General features: G+C 44.1%; 1 protein-coding gene across 1 annotated transcript in view; it reads left to right on the top strand.

Annotated features, from left to right (window-relative positions):
• The first annotated feature begins 679 nt into the window (after positions 1-679).
• DGKI (diacylglycerol kinase iota) overlaps positions 680-22,382 on the top strand; it is a 515,206-nt gene continuing 493,503 nt past the window's right edge. The window contains exon 1 of the mRNA XM_061414831.1: positions 680-999. Coding sequence (XP_061270815.1) covers positions 764-999 — 236 coding nt within the window. The 5' untranslated portion in view covers positions 680-763. The remainder of the gene's footprint in view (positions 1,000-22,382) is intronic.

Raw genomic sequence — 22,382 nt, 5'->3', positions numbered from 1 at the left:
CTCCTCATCCCTCATTTACCCTGCGCACGAATTCTCTCCCAGGTTCGCACAGACCACGCGCGCATTGCATTGCCCACGTTTCCCGCGTAGGACGGCTTCTGCCGGGCTCCGCCGTGCAGGGTCGGGCAGCGGCGGTGGGGAGAATGCCGTCCCGGACATCGGACGTCAGGCATGGGGACGGGGACCAAGGTGGGCGGTAGCGCTCCCGGGCCGGCAGCCCAGGCAGGGCACCTCTCCCTTCCTGGTCTCCGTTTCCTCGTGTAATAACCAGGGCGCGGCACGCCGTCCTCCGAGTTTCCCTTTGGAGCTCTCCTCTCCTGCTGGCCCTGTCTGCGCGCCCAGCCGGGCAACTCCTCACCCTCCTCCCCTCACCGCTCCCCCCTCCGTCCTCTGTCCACCTCTCCGGCCACCCGACGCCTCAGGGCGGAGTTCAGGTGCGGCGGTGGCAGGTGCTCCGGATTTCGGAAAAGGCCAGAGGGGCGGGAGGGCGCGGGTGTGAGCGGGGAGGGTGAGGGGAGGTGGAGGGAGGTGGCCTCTGATTGGTCGGGGAGGGGGAGTGGAGGCACGGAGTTTCCCACAATGCCCCGGTGCGGGGCCGCCGCGGATGGATGCTGCGGGAAGGGGCTGCCATTTGCCGCCCCTGTCAGCGGCGCGCGGACCTGCTCGCTCTCCTGCAGTGGCAGCAGCCGTCAGCGCCGTCCGCCGGCCCGGCCTCTGCAGCGGCGGCGCCTAGGCTCCCTCCGCGGCTGCCGGAGCGGTCGCCATGAACCCCAGCTCCTCGGCGGGAGAGGAGAAGGGGGCGACGGGCGGCAGCAGCAGCAGCGGAAGCGGCGCCGGGAGCTGCTGCCTGGGCGCCGAGGGCGGCGCGGACCCGAGGGGCGCGGGGGCAGCGGCGGCCGCTGCCCTGGAAGAGCCCGGGGCCGCCGGCCCGAAAGAGAAGGACGAGGCACTGGAGGAAAAGCTGCGGAACTTAACTTTCCGGAAGCAGGTCTCTTACAGGTAGGCGCGCGAGCCTGGGCAACCGGGAGGCAGGTGCCGCTGCGGGGTGCGAGACCGGTTCTACGCCCTCGGAGAGGCGCTTCTTCGGACTGGGGGCATCTCTCTCTCGCTCGCTCTTTCTGTCTGTCTCTCTGTTTCTTCCTCCCCCTTCTGGGCTGTGTGTTCACTTCCCATCCGATCTTTCTGGGCTGGAGGGAAGCTACGTCTGCCAGGTTTCCCTCCGGAACTGGAGAGAAGACTGGTTCCCTGAGGTCAGAACAATAAAAATGCGCGTGTATGTGTGTGTGTGTGTGTGAGGGGGTGCACACACAGGTGCCGGCTTTCTTGAGAGAAGTCCTCGAAGTTGTCCCTAAGCCTGGGTCATCTTCACCCACTCCCCCTCCGTTCCTTATTTCACTGAGTGAACCTCTGGCACTAAGTTGATACTTGAGATCACAGACGGGCAGAAAAGAACAGCGCTCTACACTGTAGAGAAATCCTTACGGAAGTTGGTCCTGCTGCGTTGTGAATCTCTGTTTGTACGTACGCAACTAGTTCCCGGGGTACCTGTACATGTGACACCCCCCCCCCCCCGCCCTGGGAACTAGTCATTGGCACATATGTATCTGTTGCAGCACCATAATTTGCAAAGAAAAAGGAAGTAGTAATTTTAACAGAAAAGTACCAGTTCTCTTGGGTGTGCCCAGAAGGACGACCTGGGGAGCCTGTTGGCACAGAAGGTGTGAGGGCAAGAATGGGGCCATGCTTGTGCCCAGCATGGGTGTATTTGCAAGACTAGGACAGTGTGGGATAAATGCCCCCCAAATGATGCTTTAAAAGACTACCCCACATTGTGTCAGGAGTCACAGATAAGAAAGGAGGATTTGGTAAGTTTTCTCCTCTGCGCTGCCCAGTCTCCCACCCCAGGCAAGAATAAAGATATTGATAGGTTTGGAGAGTTTGGGAGACTACCCTTCCTGCTTGTTAATCTTAAAAGTTGAGGTGATAAACAAGCATAGACTTGCAAAGATGTTCACTTGCTCAGGCTCGGAGTATTCCTTGAAAAGAAAGCAAGGGACCCTCCTCATTTTGAGTTAGCAGTCCTCTCCAGAAACCCATATAAAGTACTAAGGCTCTTACAGCATGTGCTGTTATGTAAGCAAAAGCAGATGACAGAGGTGTGTGGGTTTGTGAGGATGTGTGTTGTATTTCTGGGGGCATGTGTGTGAATCATCGGGATCCCTACGGACATCACCTGGACTGGAGGACCCGGTCACTAGGGCATGTACTCTGTGTCTCAGTATTTAGTCCTTGCAACTCCAAGACCATCTTCCTGGGGAAAGTGTTGCTCCCTTGTCCCTCAAGGGCATTTTGTTCTTTGTGCATTGAAGGAGTTTCCCACCTGACTTGCTCTTTTAGTTACTCACTTAGATCAGGATAAAATGGATCTTTCTCTTGATATTTTTGGTTTCTAAAAATAGACAAGTGGTGGAAAGTGAGGCAGCTCTGAGGAGGTAGGCTAGGACACAGGCAGTTCTACTTCCTAGCTAGGATGGCTTGTCTGGCCCTGAGGGGACCAGGGACTACATTCAGCCTAATTTAGGAATTGTGAGTTGGAGGCTGTGGGGCGGTTGATTACATGAAACATATTGTGTGTCTGGGCTCCTGGGCCCAGAATCGTTCCTGTGTCATTGGTATTCATCATCAGGCTCCTCCTGGGTTGCAAAGCCAGAGTTTGCAAGGGAAATCATTTCAGCTCGCCTCTTGGCAGGAGTCATTCCCTGAGCCTCTCTCTCTTGGAAAAGAGTACTGTGTGGGACTGTGGCTTTCTGGGTTGCATGCTCACACATACATGTGTATGGGTGTTCACAGGCAAACACAGACGTAGGCCCAGACAGTGTTTTTTTTTTTTTTTTCTGTAGAGAAAGAGTAAGACTGCATCTGCCTTACAGTCTACAGAAGTGGCTTCTGCCTTGTGAACATCATTTCCTTTTAAATAAAGCTTTACAGTCTCCAATTCAGGAAGCCTCCTGTATCAGCATCGCCTCAGGAAGCTGGCTAAAGATGCCCACCACCCCACACTTTCAAAATCAAACTCTCCGTGCGTGGGCATTTTTTAACAGGCTCCTCAGGTGATGCGTAAGCACACTAATATCTGAGGTCTGCTGGTCTGTGTTCCCCCCCAAACCCCCAGAGGTAAGCAGTTGATCTTTAAACTCATAATCCATGCTCAGCCAAACATGGCTAGCAGTCCCAAAGTCAGAGGAAAGACAGAAAAATAGGTATTTCATCAGCATGTGTTTGTGCTGGTAGCCTGGAGAGTGTCTCTATTTTGATGAGGAGGAGGATTATTTTTTTAGAGACCTGGTGAATGGGTGGTGAATGGCATACCTATTCATCATGGAAGCCATTTATGCTGGACTCAGATGTAGCTAGGCCTGGCCATTTCACTGGTGGGTTGATGAATGGTCTGTAAGAAAAGAGACTTTGACTGAAGTTGAGCATTGGCTCCTCAGTGAGGACCAACCACATCACCTCACTTCTGAGGGGGAGGTGCACCTCACTGCACCCAAGGACAGTGACTGGAGAAAGATAATGGATGGGGGTCAAGAACACCTCACAGAATGGAATCTAAGTGAAAGGGTTGAGTTAGGGTGTGGAATATGGCCACGATGTCAGGGGGATCAGTTGAAGTGGGGAGGAAGAGATTTGCAGGTGGTCAAAAATAAATATCTTTTGAAGAACATGGGTGTTTACAGAATGACATGACAGGAGAGAAGAAGGGGGCTAGGGGAGAGGGTGTGTGTGTGCGCCTGTGTGTAGGGGGTCTCATCTGCTCCTTCTGTTGCTAAGGAACATATAAGCTAGGGTTTAAAAATAAATGAGGAGTGGGTGGGCATATGCAATGACTTCTGTCTTTTTAGGAACCAGAGCCCTTTGCAAAAAACCTTTAAATAACCATTTCTGGAGGCAGATTATTCATTTTGCTTGACTTTTACTTTGTTAAGTAAAATAAATTCCTTTCTATACCCCTCGATTTCCCCTCATTATCTTCTCTTTCTTTTTTTGGGAACCTTTTTTCCCACGAGAATTTTTCCTTTATTTCACATTCTGCTCCCCTAGAGCAAATAATCTCTGTAGACCATAAAGCTGAAGGGTTTAGAAAGCAGTGCAAGTGAGCTAGTACTTTTCTGTTAAAATTACTACTTCCTTTTTCTTTGCAAATTATGGTGCTGCAACAGATACATATGTGCCAATGACTATATAATGTGTAGGAACTGTTTTTTTAACCACTGTAAGAGTTCCCATTTAAGTCAGTATAACAACAAAAAAAATCTTTTAGAAACACACAGGGGAAGGGAAGGAGAAGGTAGCTGATGTTCATTGTCTCCTGTGTACCAGGAATGGCACTAAATTTGTCCTGTTGTTCAGTTGCTCAGTTGTGTCCGACTCTTTTTGACCCCATGGACTGCAGCATGCCAGTCTTCCCTGTCTTTCACTGTCTGCTGGAGTTCGCTCAGACTCTTGTCCATTGAGTCAATGATGCCATCCAACCATCTCATGTTCTGTCTTATTTACTCTTCATGACGGTCATGATGTGATTCTTCAGCTCAGTTCAGTTGCTCAGTCATGTCCGACTCTTTGCAACCTCAGAGACTGCAGCACACCAGGCTTCTCTGTCCATCACCAACTTCCGGAACCTGCTCAAATTCATGTCCATTGAGTCGGTGATGCCAGCCAACCATCTCGTCCTCTGTCATCCCCTTCTCCTGCCTTCAATCTTTCCCAGCATCAGGGCCTTTTCAAATGAGTCAGCTCTTTGCATCAGGTGGCCAAAGGATTGGAGTTTCAGCTTCAGCATCAGTCCTTCCAATGACTATTCAGGACTAATGTCCTTTAGGATGGACTGGTTGGATCTCCTTGCAGTCCAAGGGACTCTCAAGAGTCTTCTCCAGCACCACAGTTCAAAAGCGTCAATTGTTTGGTATTCAGCTTTCTTTACAGTCCAACTCTCACATCCATACACGACTACTAGAAAAACCATAGGTTTGACTAGATGGACCTTTTTGGGAAAGTAATGTTTCTGCTTTTTAATAAGCTGTCTAGGTTGGTCATAGCTTTTCTTCCAAGGAGCAAGTGTCTTTTAATTTCATGGCTGCAGTCACCATCTGTGGTGATTTTGGAGCCCCCCAAAATAAAGTCTCTCACTATTTCCATTGTTGCCCCATCTATTTGCCATGAAGTGATGGGACCGGATGCCATGATCTTAGTTTTCTGAATGTTGAGCTTTAAGCCAACTTTTTCACTTTCCTCTTTTGCTTTCATCAAGAGACTCTTTAGTTCCTCTTTGCTTTCTGCCATAAGGGTGGTGTCATCTGTGTATTTGGCGTTATTGATATTTCTTCTGACAATCTTGATTCCAGCTTGTGCTTCATCCAGCCCAGCATTTCGCATGATGTACTCTGCATATAAGTTAAATAATCAGGGTGACAATATACAGCCTTTATGTTCTCATTTTCCTGTTTGGAGCCCTTCTGTTGTTGATATGATTGTGGTTATTTCTATTTTATAAACAAACCTAAGGATTAGAACTTGGGTAGGAGACAGAATTTAAACCCAGATCTGACTCTAAATGACATTCTTTTTAGACCCCATCCTTCTCCCCTAAACATTCACTTCTGTTTTGAATGTGTCCCTTGGATGTCTGTGTTCACATGAATGTAAGCTGTTCTTTTACCTCTTCCATAGTATGCCACAGGTCATTATTTATTATCTCTTGTATAATTTATTCTTTGGACTGTGTCCCTTTGGATGTATAATTTTAAGGAACTCCTCTACTCTTTCAGAAATAGAAATGAATCTAAATTCACGATCACCAGAAAATACATTGGTTTTGCTTCTGAGAACAAAACCACCTACATGACACCTGCTATCTCTGAAGATCTCCATGTTTAGAGTTTTATATGACTTTTAATAAAAACTACACAGGTGTTGTGTAGGTGAACCTTGATCCAGGGAGGAGGTGGCCTGTCTGTACCTCTTTGAGCAGCACAGAATAAATGATCAAGTGTGATTTTGTTTGTAAGGAGGACTGGGCAGTTACTGTTACTTATGAGATATTAATGCCTGTGCTTCAGTTTCTCTATTTATAAACCTGGATGGTAATATCAGACCCTCCTGAAAGGGAATTTGGGATATGAGATAAAAGTCACAAGGAGCATTTAGCTTCTTACATTATGCTGCATGGTAAAAATGGTTCTGTTATTCTTTACACATTGATAAGAGGACAGTATTTCCATTTTGAGTATTTCCCTGCAACACAGCATTGTGACGTTAGGAAAGACTGTTGTCATGTTGAAAGCTGAGTAGGAGAACATGGAACTTGTTTTTCCTTGCATGGGAATGTATAGTGTATGGGGGAAAGTTTTCTTTTCCTGAATATCAGTACACAGCATCCTCCTTTGTAAACCACTTTTATTTATATTATTTATTTTCATCTGTGCTTCACATACTTGTTTGATATTTAGAGGCTTCTAGATTAGGTAGAACCTTGGTTCCAAGTTACTGTTTCCCTCTTCAATAATGACTTAGGACTTGGCTAAGTGTAGACTTTCTCCATCAGCATATACACTAGGCAAGCTTGCACTTGAACCACCGTCCAGAGTACTTAATCTGCTCTAGCTGATCTTTTCAAGGCTTGGTTTTCACATGGCAGAGTGACAACACTGGGTCCTGTGGCATCAGGGGATGAAGAAGTGGATGGGAGCCTTGCTGGTGTTTACTTCTGCTCTGGCAACAGCAGTGTTGCCTCGTAGGGTCAGATTTAGTAGGACTAGAGCTAATTCTTTGGAACTTGTTACTTTTTTTAAAACTTTTCATTTTATATTGGAATATAGCGAAGAATTGATGCTTTTGAACTGTGGTACTGGAGAAGACTCTTGTGAGTCCCTTGGACTTCAAGGAGATCCAAACAGTCCATCCTAAAGGAGATCAGTCCTGGGTGTTCATTGGAAGGACTGATGCTGAAGCTGAAACTCCAATACTTTGGCCACTTCATGCAAAGAGTTGACTCATTGGAAAATACCCTGATGCTGGGAGGGATTGGGAACAGGAGGAGAAGGGGACGACAGAGGATGAGATGGCTGGATGGCATCACCAACTCGATGCACATGAATTTGAGTGAACTCCAGGAGGTGGTGATGGACAGGGAGGCCAGGCATGCTGCGGTTCATGGGGTCACAAAGAGTCGGACACGACTGAGTGACTGAACTAACTAACTATAGCCAATTAACAACGTTGTGATAATTTCAGGTGGACAAAAAAGGAGTCAGCCTTACATATGCATATATCCATTCTTCCCCAACTCCCCTGCTATCCAGGCTGCCACATAACATTGAACAGGGAATGCTTTACTTTCTAATCTGAAACAATAAGGACTCCTTGTGAGGGTCCAGGCTAGCTGCATCTTCCAGACTCTTCTGGGCTAGAATACACATTCCTTATGCAACCTTGAGGTGTCCTTGAAGTGGGTTCAGAAGCACTCACCCTTAGACAAGAAGTATCCAAACAGTTTCCTACATGTTGGGCTATGTGACATTTGCTTTCTTACAAGGGTTTGCACTGGATAACATGGATCCTAATTATTTTTTTCTGAGACCCTATAATGGTAGTTTTAGCATAGTATTTACTGCATTAATGTGGAATGTGAATGGGTAGCTCAGGGAAGAAGGTAAAGAGCAGAGTAAAAATCTATGCTGTTAGGCTTTTTATGTTTCTTTGAAGTTGAATTTGGTCAAAATCACTATAAAAATGGACTAATTTCAAAGTGTTTTAACTGGTTGTAACTGTTTGAACTTTTGGAATTGTTTGAACTGGTTGGAATGTTATGCCTATTGCAAGGCATAACAGACCAGCGTATTATACAAGGAGATTAACAGAAGAAAAACTCCTAAGTTAGTTCTGTTTGCACATAACGCTCCCCAGACTCATCTCTGGCTTGTTCCCCAGACACACCCCTTGTTAGGCTTGAGCTCAAGAAGGTCCACTTTCTGTGGTTCTCTCCTGTCCTCACATGATGCTTTCAAACATCTGTGTTAGGGCTGAGTTGTCGTTTTCTGTCCTGGGAATTAGACTAGGATTTGAACCTGGCACGTTCTAGCTGAGCTTGGGAATGTTATGTCACCCCTCTGAGGCTCATGTGGTAATAATAATACTTCTCTTAGAAGTTTGTTAGGAGAATTAAATGAGTTATTTTATGGTGAGAACTCAGCACAGTGCCTTGAGCAGAGTTAACTTTAAATGTCTATTTAGGCCCTCATTTTGGTTTATAATGTGTTTATTTATGTATAGAAAATATCCTGGAAACATGTACATCAAACCATCATCACCAGTTACTTTTGGAGAGTAGGATCTTGGTTGGAGAGCCAAGGGGATAATACACTTCTGTGTCATTAGAATTTTTCATATATTTCGTTTGTAATTAAAAATGAAAGAACTATTGAAAAAAAAAAAAGTCTTACTCTTCCCTGCTAGGTCATGAGTTCCTTTGAGGACAGAAATTGCACCTTATCATTGGAATCTCTGAATCCTGTTCTTATTGCTCAGTAGGTGTTGGATAAATATTTATCGAATGAATGAATTTAATTGCCTTCTTTAAATAAGCTACTATGTTATGTGCTCCCTGTCCATCTCAGCTGTGGGTTTTTTCCTTTCTACTCAGAGAAGCGTCTGCCTTTTTCTCATTTACACTTTGTCCAGCTTCCCAGGACTGTTTCTGTTTACAGCTTCCTGTGCGAGTACCTGTGCCAGCCATTTAGCCAGCTGTTGGAGGCTGGAGAGGGTGGCCGAATATCTTGCTTAACCAGCTATTTGCAGCTTGTCACAGAAAAGGCCTTAATTTGCCTTCTGAGTAGCACTAATTAGCTCTCCGGCTCTCTGTCTGTCTCATCCTTTTCCAAGGGGCATCACTGATTTTCTCCTTAGGGAGTTTTCTGTTGGCTTTTCCTTCTCTGAGTAGAACTTAGAAAGATGGTTGCCCCATGTTTTCGGCATCTGCACCAACCGTGGTCCAGCCAGCCCGAAGTTACCCCCATGGCCTCTCTTCTGTATTACCTTACTCACTCTCTCCTCCCAGCTCCCTTGACTGACTTCGGATGGAAAAGTTATTTTAGGAAGAATTCCTCAATCAACTTTGTGACTAACTAAACCTCTGTTTTGTTTTTAACGCATTTAATCCCAAAGTCTTTGAGAAAGTACCAGCTACTTTTTATTTGCATAACATATAAAGCACCTGAAGAATGGCTGGTGAGTTTTCTGACACCAGTAGTGTTCAGAGAGGTGGAATGAGCACTGTTTGGCTAATTTTAGAAAAAAAAAAAAATTAACCCATGAGAAGTGTGTGTATTGGCTGGGGCAGGGGGCTATAGTTGGGTAGAGGTGGGAAGAAGGATCTTTGCAGATTAATTTTAGTTCTTTCCTTCCAGCACTTTGTGAGTTGTTGAAGTGGAGTGAATACTGTTTGTTTGTTTTTTAAGGCAACAGCTCTTAGATGGGGACTTCTGGAGTTCTTGTGCCTAACTTCCATGAAGTTAGCAAACTTCATTTGCTCCAGTGGAGAATGGTCTTTTAGGTTTTTCAGACTCATAAATAATGCTCTGATATGGAACAAATTCTGAGTTAAGCTATAATATTAATGGTCTGGCTTTTGTTAGATGGAGGGGGAGACATTCAAAGCTTAAAAACAGTGATAATTAAACTGCAGTCGGCTCTCATTATTCTTATCCTTCAGTTCCTTGAGTGTCAGAGTGAAGTAGTGGCTGAGAGCCCTGGCTCTGGAGCCCTATCTCTTTGGGTCATATCTCTGCCTCTGCCTGCTGTCGGGCCATGGCCGAGTTACTTAACCTCTCTGTGCCTTAGTTTCCCTGTCTAATGGTAATGATAATAGTCCCTACCCTGTGTGATTATTTGAAAGCTAACTGATAACGGTCTCTGTAACAATGGAAGCAGCATGAGTATGTTTATTATATGTTATTATTATAAGTGGCATCAGCCATACTTATGTCCAACCAAGGACCAGATTTTGTTTTTTAGTCTTCAAAATATTGAACATTAATCGAATGTTGATAGCAAGTGATAAGATTATTCAGGTAATATGAAAATGAGATCGATTATACACTTTAATTTACAGGTTTTGACATTCAGTGGGGGTAGAGAATATGTCCTTTTCCCTTCACAACTTATTAAAAACTAGTTCACCCTTCCTAGAGGATCTGAAGGCTGCTTCTGAGTGCTCTGGAAATCGGATCAGGCAGAAGGCCAAGGTCGGAGAAGACAGGCGCAGTGAGCAGAGTGATCAGGGGGCAGTAGCCCACAGCCCAGCTGCCATCTGGGAGCAGGAAGCCAGTCGTGGAGGGAATGGGGGTCTCAGAGCTTTGTAGTGCCAGGAATAGATATGCAGATAAAGGCAGAGGTGCTAGAAACAGAGCTGTCGCCAGGGCCCCCAGGACAGGGGGCATCCCTCTCCTGGCCTGACTAGATGCTGTCTTCTCTGCACGTGCAGACCGTAGCTGGCTGCCGTGTCCTGGCAGTGAGAGAAAAAAGCTTCCTAGGGGCGACCTGTCCCGGATTATTTCAGAAATGGAAGGCTCGGCCTTCTGGGACATGCTGTCAGTTATCTCAGCCAGACCAAAGCAGATTTTATTTTATTTTTTTAATTTTAGAAGATTATTAAATATTTGTTGAGCAAATAAAACTGGCTCAGGATGTTAAGGTATTGAGGAAGTAAATCCACTTTTTTTTTCTTTGAAAGGCAGTTTAATTGCTTTTGCATATCTTGAAGATCTTCAGGAAATAGCCAGAAGATAGACATCTTGCATGGTCCAAAGAACATTTTAAAATGTGTCCTTCTTTTGTATATAAGATGTCAAAATTCTGTGGAAAAATTAATTTTTGTTTCAAAAACACTTGAAAGCAATTTGTTTAAAGATTTTTTTTTTAATTATTTATTTTTAACACCAAAAATATTTCATATTGGGGTATAGCTGGTTAACAATGTTGTGATTGTTTCAGGTGAGCAGTGAAGGGACATATATATGATCCACTAAATACATACATGATCCACTCTAAACATATACATGATCCACTCTTTCCCCAAACTCCTCTCCATCCTGGCTGGCACATAACCTTGAGCAGAGTTCCGTATGCTTTATAATAGGTCCTTGTTGATTATCCATTTTAAATATAGCAGTGTGTACATGACCTTCCCAGAGTCCTTAACTGTCCCTTCCCCCCAGCAACGTTAAGTTCGTTTTCTAAGTCTGTGAGTCTCTTTCTATTTTGTAAGCTCATTTATATCATTTCTTTTTAGATTCCATATATGAGGGATGTCATATGATATTTCTCCTTCTATGTCTGACTCACTTCACTCAGTATGACACTCTCTAGCTCCATCCATGTTGCTGCAAATGACATTATTTCATTCTTTTTTAATGGCTGAGTAGTATTCCATTGTATACATGTACCACATCTTCTTTAAAGAGCTTCATGTAAACTTAACTGGAACCTTTTGGAAAGGGTTCCATGCATCACTTTGAGATAAACTTCTGAAACAGTCTGCAAACTGAAAGGACTGTGTTCTCATCATTGTCCTGTACATGACACGGTTTCAGGCTGTCTCTCTCAGAGCACTTCCTGTAGAGGTTTTTGAGAAGAGAGCCTACTTTAACACAGTTTCTTCCTTTTAAATTGGCCCCCTCTCAGTCAATAAGCTGTAGTGTATTTTTGTTTTTCTCCAGTGGGGGAACACTGTCCTCAGCTTCTGAAGTTAGAAAGAAAGCAGAGGAACCTTGAACCCCAGAAGCTGGAGAGAGTAGTCTTCCCTGGCAGAATGAACACCCAGAGAGCCACCTGCTTTCCCAATGCACCCTCCCTTTCCTCCCAATGACCAAAAAGCAACACGTCACTGTTCTTCTCCTTCCCAACAACCTCTGATAGTCTGCAGAGGCAGCCTATATACTTACAAAGATCTGGTGACATGCAGCTAAGAGAAGGAAAAAACTTTTCTTCATTCGGATTTGGACATGTGTACATGCTCAGTCATTCAGTCATGTCCAACTCTTTGTGACCCCAACCCTCCAGGCTTCTCTGTCCATGGTATTCTCTAGGCAAGAATCCTGGAGTGAGTTGCCATTTCCTCCTCCAGGAGATTTTCTCTACCCAGGGATTGAACCTGTGTCTCCTGCATTGGCAGGTTTTACCACTGAGCCCTTTGAGAAGCCCTCAAATTTGGACTGCAAGTATTAGTTTATTCACATACCTACTTGTGAGACTATTAATCAGTCCAAGTTACTAATTTTATGAAATGCTTAATCTGTGCCAAGAGCTGCTAAACATTTTATAATAGTATTTCATTTAACCTTCAGTTAAGTAACCCTGGAGAAGGGAATGGCAATTCACTCCAGTATTCTTGCCTGGGGAATTCCATGGACAGAGGACCCTGGTGGGCTACAGTCCATGGGGTTGCAAAGAGTCGGATACGACTGAGTGAGTGACACTAACACACTTAAGTAGGGCCTATTATTTTTTCCATTTTACAAATGAAGACATGGGGACTTAGATTGTAAGCTACTTGCCTGAGGTCACAAAGCCACTTAAATGGCAGAGTTTAGATCTATGCCTGTATTTGCTTATTGCTTCTCTAATACAATTTTTCAGCCTGGTTCTTTTTCACCTGTTTCCGTTTCCTGTGTATAAATAGCCATATTTCCACCCTCTCGTAGCTTATTAGACCAAAATCCCCTGAGAGGAGAGAGCTGTGCACTTCATCTTAGTGTGCACACACAGTCTTGACATAGAAGAAGGTCTTAACAAAGGTGATGGGCTAAGAAAACAAGAATTCCTTTCCTGTTCAAGCATGGACTTGGCTCTGTGAATAGCTCTGTGCTACTGGCAATTTTAAGAAGACCAAGGTTGAGCTGTCCTTGGTGATTCTTTTTCAAACTATATGAATTTTCCATTGCATGAATTGAGGAACAAATCCAGTTTCCTGAGGCCAGTAAATGATTTGTAAGGGTTATAGCCTGGAACTCCCTGATTCCAATTCCACCTTCAGTATAAAATCTTATGAGTTGTAATCAGAGTAGAACTTGAAGGGAGTTGGGTAATATAATATTTGAGGTGAAGAAATTAGGAACAATTCATGTGTACTTTGTGTGGACAAAATGGCATACTAGGTACCATTTGATTAAAAAAAAAAATATCCTAAGAAGAGTCTTTTGCCTTTAACTAAAGGGCCTATTCAGGCTTCAAGTTCTTGTAACGCAGGTTTTTCCATAGCAGCATATTTTAGAATTCATATCTGTGTGCATAGTTACAGACCCCTAGAAAGTTCCAAAGGATCAGTTAAAAAACCAGAGTCATTCTTTCACATTTGAAGAAAACCTTCAGAATTTCTTAGCAAAATAAATCTCAAGTTCAAAAATAAACGTCCAAGCTATTTAAAGATTAAAACAGAAGCTTTTTATGAGCCGGTACAGAATTATAACAAGATCTAAGGGATTTTTTTTTTCTACAAAAGACAAATTTCTGGAGATTTCTTAAATTGTTAATACTGACTAAATTTAGATACATATGATAAAGATGTGTGTGATGCTTTTTTAGAGCTTTACCATTTAAAAACTGCTTTCACATAATTGATCTAATTTAATCTTCCAAACAGGTAGAGCAGGTATTGTCTTCAGAACCCTTGTGCTGTTCAGAAAGCAGGCATGGCTGCTAAGTACCTGCCCTAAAGCCACATGCCAGCAATGGGCACTGCCAGGCTCAGTCTAGTTTTTGGATCTGAAGCCCCATGTTCCCTTCCCTTCAGCACCCTGACTCCTCCCACTGCTCTTTGGAAAGATGGTTCTCAATATTTTCCCCTCATTAATTTTACTGACTTGATCTCAGTTGTTCATTGTGATGAACAGAGTTGGGCTCCACCACTGGCTAGGGTCCCAAATCCGTGTCTCACTGACGAGGACAATGACCTCATCGTCATTGTCCTGACTCCCCCTGTTTTAAGTGCAAACCATACAGTGACACCACCAGGGTGATGGTAGGTGTTTCATATTCTTCCTATTGGGGCAGGGGTGGGCTGAGGGGAAGATAGAGAACTCTGCAGGCTCTTCCCTTGCATTAGTTGCTAAGCAGCAGCCATTTCATTGTAAAGGAGATTCGGCTCAAGTAATGACATAGGTATTCCCAGAATAGCATTTCATTTTTACAGCAACTGCATTTCACGTCTCCATATAGCATATGCTCAGTGATTTTCGGAGGAGAAATAGGCGCCTCAACACATTTGTTGAATATATGGAGGAAATTCAGTAGAGCTGATCACCTAATAGCCACACTCCTACATCCTGTGATTAAGAGTGAGCAGCGATTTTAAGGATGGGGAAGCTCGACCACCAAATAGGTATGTTTTGTGAGGCCATATCTGACGTGAACCGATAACATCTTGATGGAACACTCTGGACAGTTGGCAGTTCTGTTACTTGAAGTAATATGGCAGAGAGCAAAATGTGATTGCAGCCAAGGGGTTGGATCTAGGCCAAGATTTCATTGTATTGAGATTTTTGTTGGCAACCCAAGGCCCTTAAAATGAAGACAAAAGACAAGTGATGGATGGGTTTTCATTGCTTTAAACTTTGTGCAGTATTTTCTAAATTTTCCGCAACTGTCACATATTCTATTTGAAATCAGCATAAATGTCTTTAACTGAAAACATAAAAATAAAATGAAGGCAAAAGAAAGTATTGTACAAAACTTGTGCATGTTGTGGAGAGTATCAGGAAGAAGAGTGGGGAGTAGAGGAAGATATTGAATGGCCTGATAAATGTGTGTGTGAAAGGGGAGATTTTGAGTACAAAGTTGGCAGGTGGTCTGTTGGTGGGAGATCATGGTCCTGCCTTTTCAGGCACTTCCGCCATCTCTGTTGCAGCTCAGATGGTGGAGAAACTTGTATGTCTCTAGATAAGGATTTTGTCTCCCAAGCACTGCTGCCAAGGAATTATTAAGGCAGCGAAGTTTTCTGTTTTCTAAGAGTGCGTTGCACACCACCACACCTTAGTCCCTCTCCCCAGGCCATTTGGGAGAAAGTCCCTTTTTCCAGGAGGAGATGGAATGCCTGGAAGCCAACCTTTAACTTCCAGTAAATTGTCCTCCCATTTATGGCAAAGTACCTCTTCCAGGAACTGAAAGTCATGTTCGGAAGAAATAACACATGGGTGAATCCACAAATGGTGAGCAGTTATTCCCACTGAGGTGCTGGATTCCGTAGCGTGGGTGTTTTCAGCATTCTCTCCGACAATTAGTGCTTCTCATATATTTCATTGTGGGCTTCTGATGATTACTCGAAATGGCTTTGGTGAAGCAGCTGTGGTGTTATAGAAACTCCTTATTCACTTGGGAGAATCAAGTCAAGGAGGACTGGGGAGGAGAGGACTAAAATCTTTGACTTCCTGGCCTGGAACCTTAGAGAAGCTAGATGCTAAGTGTCTCTCAGATAAAGCATATCTGGAAGGTGCTCAGTGATGTGCTCTCAGCATTGTTAATAGTGTATTAATAATAATAATAACAGCATTTACTGAGGTTTTACTGTGTGTGCCAGGAACTGTGCTGAGTGCTTTACCTGTTTATTTCAGGTAATTCAGTCTTATGAGGTAGGTGTGATTACTGTTTAGTTTTACAGAAGCAGAAACTCAGGCACAGAGGAACAGCTCAGGGCCTCACAGCTGATGGACTCTGGAGCCAGAATGTAAATGCCAAAAGAACTCCCTGGCAAGTGCACTTAAGAACTACTCTGGGCCAGGGACTTCCCTGGTGGCCCAGTGGTTGAGAATCCACCTTTCAGTACAGGCGACATGCATTTGATCCCTGGTTGGGGGCGGGGGGTGGGGGGTGGCTAAGATCCACATGCCTCAGGTCAACTAAGCCTGTGCTCCACAGCTAGAGAAACCCCTCTGCAGCAAATAGAGGAACCCCTGAGATGCAGTGAAGACCCAGTGCAGCCAGAAAAAAGGAAAGATTACTCTGGGCTATAGCCCAGTGTAAGTGTGTGACTGCACCTGTTTGCCTTGGGAGTTCTCTCTGCCTTGTTGTGGGCAGGGGTGTGGGATTGTACACTGCAATGCCTGGCTCTGTGCCATGGAAACCAGGGAGGTCTTTGGGAGCTGTTGTAGCAGATTCCCCTCACCATCCTGATTCCTCCTTGGGACTCGGGGCATGAGCTTGGACACAGACTCTTCCACCTCACCTCTTAAAGGGCTGTCAAAGGAAGTGCCAGTTTGCTCATTTCCATCAGTGGCCCCATAGGGCGGTTCCTCCTGCCCTGGTTCCTGTCCTTTTCAAGCAGGAATCACCAGCCCTTCTACTGAACTGTGATCTATTCAACATCTTCCCAATGAGGTTCCTTTTTGTTTCCATTAACCAGGGTTGGTTTCTATTGTTTGCAGCTAAAAAACAAACAAACAAAACCCAAAAAACCTAACTGACAAAATATCTTTGCAAATGGTCTGCCAGCCTCTATTGGCAAGTGTCTTCCATGTCAGAAGTTCTTGGCTACATTAGGGCTATCCCACTGGTCAGATTAATGGGTTTCCCTGGTGGCTCAGTGGTAAAGAATCTGCAGCCAATGCAGGAGACATGGATTTGATCCCTGGATTGGGAAGATCTCCACTCCAGTATTCTTGCCTGGGAACTCCCATGGACAGAGGAGCCTGGTGGGCTACAGTCCAGGGGGATCACAAAAGAGTTGGATACAACTTAGCAATTAAACAACAACAATTGGTTATATATAATTGTTAAAAGTTTTTTAATAGAAAAAACTAAAGTATTATCATTTCATGTATCTTTAGCATGAATTAGATACTTTGTACCTCTCTTTTAATTGTTCTCTTAAATATCCAAACTCTCTGAGTTAGTTATTTCTATTATACTGACGAGGACACTGAATCTTACAGAGAAGAACCAATTTGCTTCAAGTCAGAGAGGTGTTAACTGATGGAATCAGGATTTAGACTAAGTTTGAGGTCACCCAAAGCTCGCATTTTTTCCTATTATACCATGCTGCTCTCGTGTTAAGCCCAAAACGGACTGCTTTATTTCTTACTTACTGGTATGACAGTTTCACTTCTGGGGAATAGTCAGGATAATTCTCCCTCTTTTTCTGTATGATAGGTCTTCAAATATTTGAAGTCGGGTATTACATTTTTCTTTAACCTTCTTTCCTTCAGACTAAACCATCTCCACTTTTATTGTTCCCTTATCTCATATCAAAGGTGATTTTCAGTCACCTTCATGTTTCTGGATATTCCTAATTTGATAGCATACTGGTTTATCTATGGCCTTCTTCATAAGAGTTGAGCAGTTGGGACTTCCCTGGCAGTCCAGTGGTTAAGACTGTGTGCTCCCAATGCAAGAGAACTAAGATCCTGCCTGCCACCTGGTGTGGCCAAAAAACAGAAAATAATTGAGCAGTAAACTGAAATTGTGGTCTCACCAGGGCCACCACTAGTGAAAAGGATGTCTCTGTTAGAATTAGAAATAGGTCCAAGTCTGAGTGAACAAGTGAGCAAGTGAACCTCTTTTACCCCCGAGCTCTGTCAGCCCATGAACTAGGATTTAGCATGTGGTGGGTGGTACTTAGGCTGGATTTTAGTCTCTGCGTGGCCCTTCGTGCAGTACACTATCTGCACAAGTGTAGGTATGGCTTTGGGGGACTTAGTTCTCTTGTTGTGGCCATTGTTTGCCACGAGTATATGGATTAGCCTGGGTGCAGGCCAGTTGCTGTAAAACTCATTTCAAAAGCCAAATTTCCAGACTGCCAATTCAACAAATTACTGATGACATTTCCATAGTTTAGCTTAGGTTGCAGACATTTCACTTAAGATTCGTCATTTCAGTTTGGCTAAATGTTTGTTTGGCATGTTTTATATTTACTTCAGACACCAGACACTTCTAGAACATTCCCGATTCCTCCTCTTGCCCTCCCTTTATTTCTCTCTTTTTTCCTAAATAAGAAAGGGGAAGCTCTCTCTTAACTACTATTTACTGTTATCTCCATTTTTCAGACTTAGTGCCTGTACTGCTCTTCTCTGGGCCCTACTGCTGATGGACAAATGTCTGTGTCCAACTCTTCTAAAACTGGCTTAAGCTATTTGTCTGAGAGGTTTGGGTGAGCTTTGTTTTAGTGAGTTGACACAGAGCTGATAAAGAAATCCATCTGTATTTTGGCTAAACCTATATTTGGTGGTCAAGGAGGTTGCTTATTTTATCCAGAAGAAAACCTTTTGCTGTTTTAGATAGGGTTGTTCAATATGTGGACATGAGCCACGTGTGTCTATCAAGAGAAAATAAATTAAGTTTGAAATCCAGTTCCTCGGTCACACTCCCTGCACATTAAGTACTTAATTGCCATAGGTTCTAGGACCCACCCTATTGGCAGTACAGATGCAGACCATTTTTATCACTGCAGAAGGTTTTATTGAATGGCACTGCTTTGAGGGATTAGTGTCAAGGCACTAATTTATCAAGACTACAGAAAAACCTCTAGCTAATCATCCTTAAACAACAACCTTGAATGGCACAGTTCTTGAATTAAGTTGTCTAATTCTGTAATTAAGAAGTTACATCTTAGGGGTTTTCCTGGTGGCTTGGTGATGAAGAATCTGCCTGCCAATGCAGGAGACTCTGGTTCTATCCCTGATCTGGGAGGATCCCACATGCCTCAGAGCAACTAAGCCCATGCACCTCAGCTACTGTGCCTGTGCTCTAGAGCCTGGGAGCCGCAACCACTGAGCCCATGTGCCATAACTACTCAAGTCTGTGCACCCTGAGCCCCTGCCCTGTGACAAGAGAAGCCACTACAATGAGAAGCCCATGCACTGCTAGAGAGTAGCCTCTGCTTGCTGCAACTAGAGAAGAGCCCACACAGCCACGAACCCAACACAGCCAAAAGTAAATAAATGGAAGTGTGTGTGTGTGTGTGTGTGTGTGTGTGTGTGTGTGTGTGTGTTAGGGTTTCCCTGGTGTCTCAGATGGTAAGGAATCTGTGTGCAGTGCAGGAGACCCAGGTTCAGTCTCTGAGTTGGGAAGATCCCCTGGAGAAGGGAATGGCACCTCACTCCAGTATTCTTGCCTGGAGAATCCCATGGACAGAGAGGAGCCTCAAGGGTTACAATCTATGGGGTCACAAAGACTCACTCATGGCAGAATGACTAACACTTCCACTTCAGAAAAAAAAAAAATTACACTTAGAGGTATAGCTAAGTAGGAGAGAGCACTGTAGACAGGGGAAAAGAGAAAGGCATTCTGGGTGTTCCCCATCGGCCAGCTTGTCCCCCATCAGCCTGCTTGTCCTGTGTTCCTCCCCTCCTCACTACAGTGGTGGCTGATTTCCATAACAGTAGAGATGGGAAGTGTGTCTTCTCTTTCCTTTGTAAACTGCATCTTCCTCTGCCTTGCCAGACATACATGGCTCTGTGCGGGAGTGAACATGTTCTGTGACTTGAGGGTGCATTGGCTTTTTGGTCATTGAAAGTATCAGTATTTAGGTCAGTACTAGTTGCATCTGGGGGTAGAGTGAAGGGTGTGGAGAGAGCAGTACTGCTTCTCTACAAATAGATTCCTGAAATTCGGGCAAGGGCATGGCCCGAGATACAGGTGTAAACCTGGAGTATGGACATGTAACTTCAGGTTCTGTCTATGTCACGGAAAGCGCTCAGTATGCCCTGTTTTAGTCATTTTTTTCCCCCCTGTTTTAGTCTTAACGTTAAGTTCCCATTATGTTCAATAAATATTTATTGTACATTCATCAGGGAGACATGGAAGTAAAAGCCTGGATTTAAACCTTTAATGTGGCTCACCTGGTTCCTACAGGAAAGACCTTAGAAAGCTATGCAAAGAGCTTCAAGGACAAAGCGAAAGCCCCAGGAGAATCCTTATGTGTTTGTGTGGATTCTCTCTGGTGTTTTGAACTGCCAATACTACACACAAGGGTGTTCTAAAAATAACCTGGGTAATGTGCATCTTCTGCCGAAGGGAGTGAGATAATTTGTGAGGATGATGAGAAATGGAAAAGGAGAGAAGCTTTAGAAGATGAGCAATGAAATACTCGAATCTCAATGGCCTCTGAGGCTCTCCCATGCACTGAGCGCTTTCTTTGAAGTCTTGATATTGAAAATCAAGAAAAAGTACAAAAAGAAAAAAGTGTCAGTAGGAGAAACATTGGGTTTTTCTTACCTATGTTGTATAATCCAAGCAGTTCCCTGGATAAAAAATGTACCTGTTTGATAAGAATAGTTATGGGATGCTCATACTGTTTATGGCAAACAGATGGGGGAAAAGTGGAAACAGTGACAGACTTTATTTTCTTGGGCTCCAAAATCACTGCGGACGGTGACTACAGCCACAAAGTTAAAAGACACTTGCTCTTTGGAAGAAAAGCTGTGACAAACCTAGACAGCAAATTAAAAAAGCAGAGCCATCACTTTGCCAACAAAAGTCCATATAGTCAAAGCTATTGTTTCTCCAGTAGTCATGTACAGATATGAGAGTTGGACTATAAAGAAGACTGAGCGCTGAAGAGTTGATGCTTTTGAATTGTAGTGCTGGGGAAGACTCTTGACAGTCCCATGGACAGCAAGGAGATCAAACCAGTCAATCCTAAAGGAAATCAACCCTGAATTCTCAATTGGAAGGACTGATGCTGAAACTCCAATACTTTGGACACCTGATGCGAGGAGCCGACTCACTGGAAAAGATGCTGATGCTGGGAAAGATGGAGGGCCTGAGGAGGAGGAGGGTGACAGAGGATGAGATGGTTGGATGGCATCACCAACTCAGTGAACATGAATTTAAGCAAGCTCCCTGAGATAGTGAAGGACAGGGAAGCCTGGTGGGCTGCAGACCATGGGGTCACAAAGAGTCGGACGTGTTTAACAACTGAACAGTAGGGTACTCACTTGTTACAAGTGTGAAGCACAGTTTCAAGCCCTCCCCCAGGAATCCAAAGTTAAACAATATATCATTTCTCCCTTAAAATTGGTTCAAGTTGCTTATAAGTTATTGGGGAAACAAAAACTGCTTTGAGTGCCTACTGTATGCTAAATACTATGCTAAATGCTAGAAATAAAAGAGAAATAAGAACCATTGTTATCAAGAATTTGTGGTCTAGGGAGAGAGAAAAAACAATTTGATCTGAAACAATACAGATCGATAAACACAGAGTTAGAAGGATGTTTGGGGCAAGGTGAGAGAGGCCAGAGGAAGGGTTTGACAGAGATCTTTTAGAGCAGCTGATGGTTAAATGTGCCCTGAAGAAGGAAGAGGAGATAGCTGGATAGAGATAGCTAAGTAGCTTTGTTTACCAATTCAATGCAGAAAACATGCCTTAAGTTCTTTTTTTAAAAATTAAGTTTTTTAAAGTATAGTTGGTAAGGAATCTGTTTGCAATGCTGGAGACCCAGGTTTGATCCCTGGGTCAGGAAGATCCCCCGGAGGAGGAAATGGCAACCTGCTCCAGTATTTTTGCTTGGAGAATCCCATGGGCAGAGGAGCCTGGCAGGCTGCAGCCCACGGGATCGCAAGAGTCCGACATGACTTACTTAGCAACTAAGCCACCACATAGTTGATTTACAGTGTCGTGTCAATTTCTGTTGTACTGCAAAGTGATTCAAATATATACATATACGTATATACACTTTCATTTTCATATTCTTTTCCATTATGGTTTATCACAGGATATTGAATAGAGTTACCTGTGCCATGCAGTTGGACTTGTTTAGCTATTGTGTATATAATAGTTTGCATCTGCTAATCCCAAGCTCCCAATCTGTCCCTCGCCCATGGCAACCACAAGTCTGTTTTCTCATTCTGTGAGTCTTTCTTTTTGTAGATAGGTTCATTTGTGTCATATGTTAGATTCCACATGTAAGTGGTATCATATGGTGCTTGTCTTTATCTTTCTGCTGCTGCTGCTAAGTTGCGTCAGTTGTGTCCGACTCTGTGCGACCCCATAGACGGCAGCCCACCAGGCTCCCTCATCCCTGGGGTTCTCCAGGCAAGAACGCTGGAGTGGGTTGCCATTTCCTTCTCTAATGCATGAAAGTGGAAAGCGAAAGTGAAGTCGCTCAGTCGTGTCCTACCCCTGGCGACCCCATGGACTGCAGGCTCCTCCGTCCATGGGATTTTCCAGGCAAGAGTACTGGAGTGGGGTGCCATTGCCTTCTCCCCTTTATCTTTCTACTTACTTCATTTAGTAGGATTATCTCTAGGTCCATCCCTGTTGTTGCAAATGATACTATTACATTTTTTATGGCTGGGTAGTATTCCATTACATAAATATACCACATCTGTAGTCATTCATC

Source organism: Bos javanicus, chromosome 4 (assembly GCF_032452875.1).
Source record: "Bos javanicus breed banteng chromosome 4, ARS-OSU_banteng_1.0, whole genome shotgun sequence".
NCBI lineage: Eukaryota > Metazoa > Chordata > Mammalia > Artiodactyla > Bovidae > Bos > Bos javanicus.
This window is presented reverse-complemented; position numbering and strand designations above follow the sequence as displayed.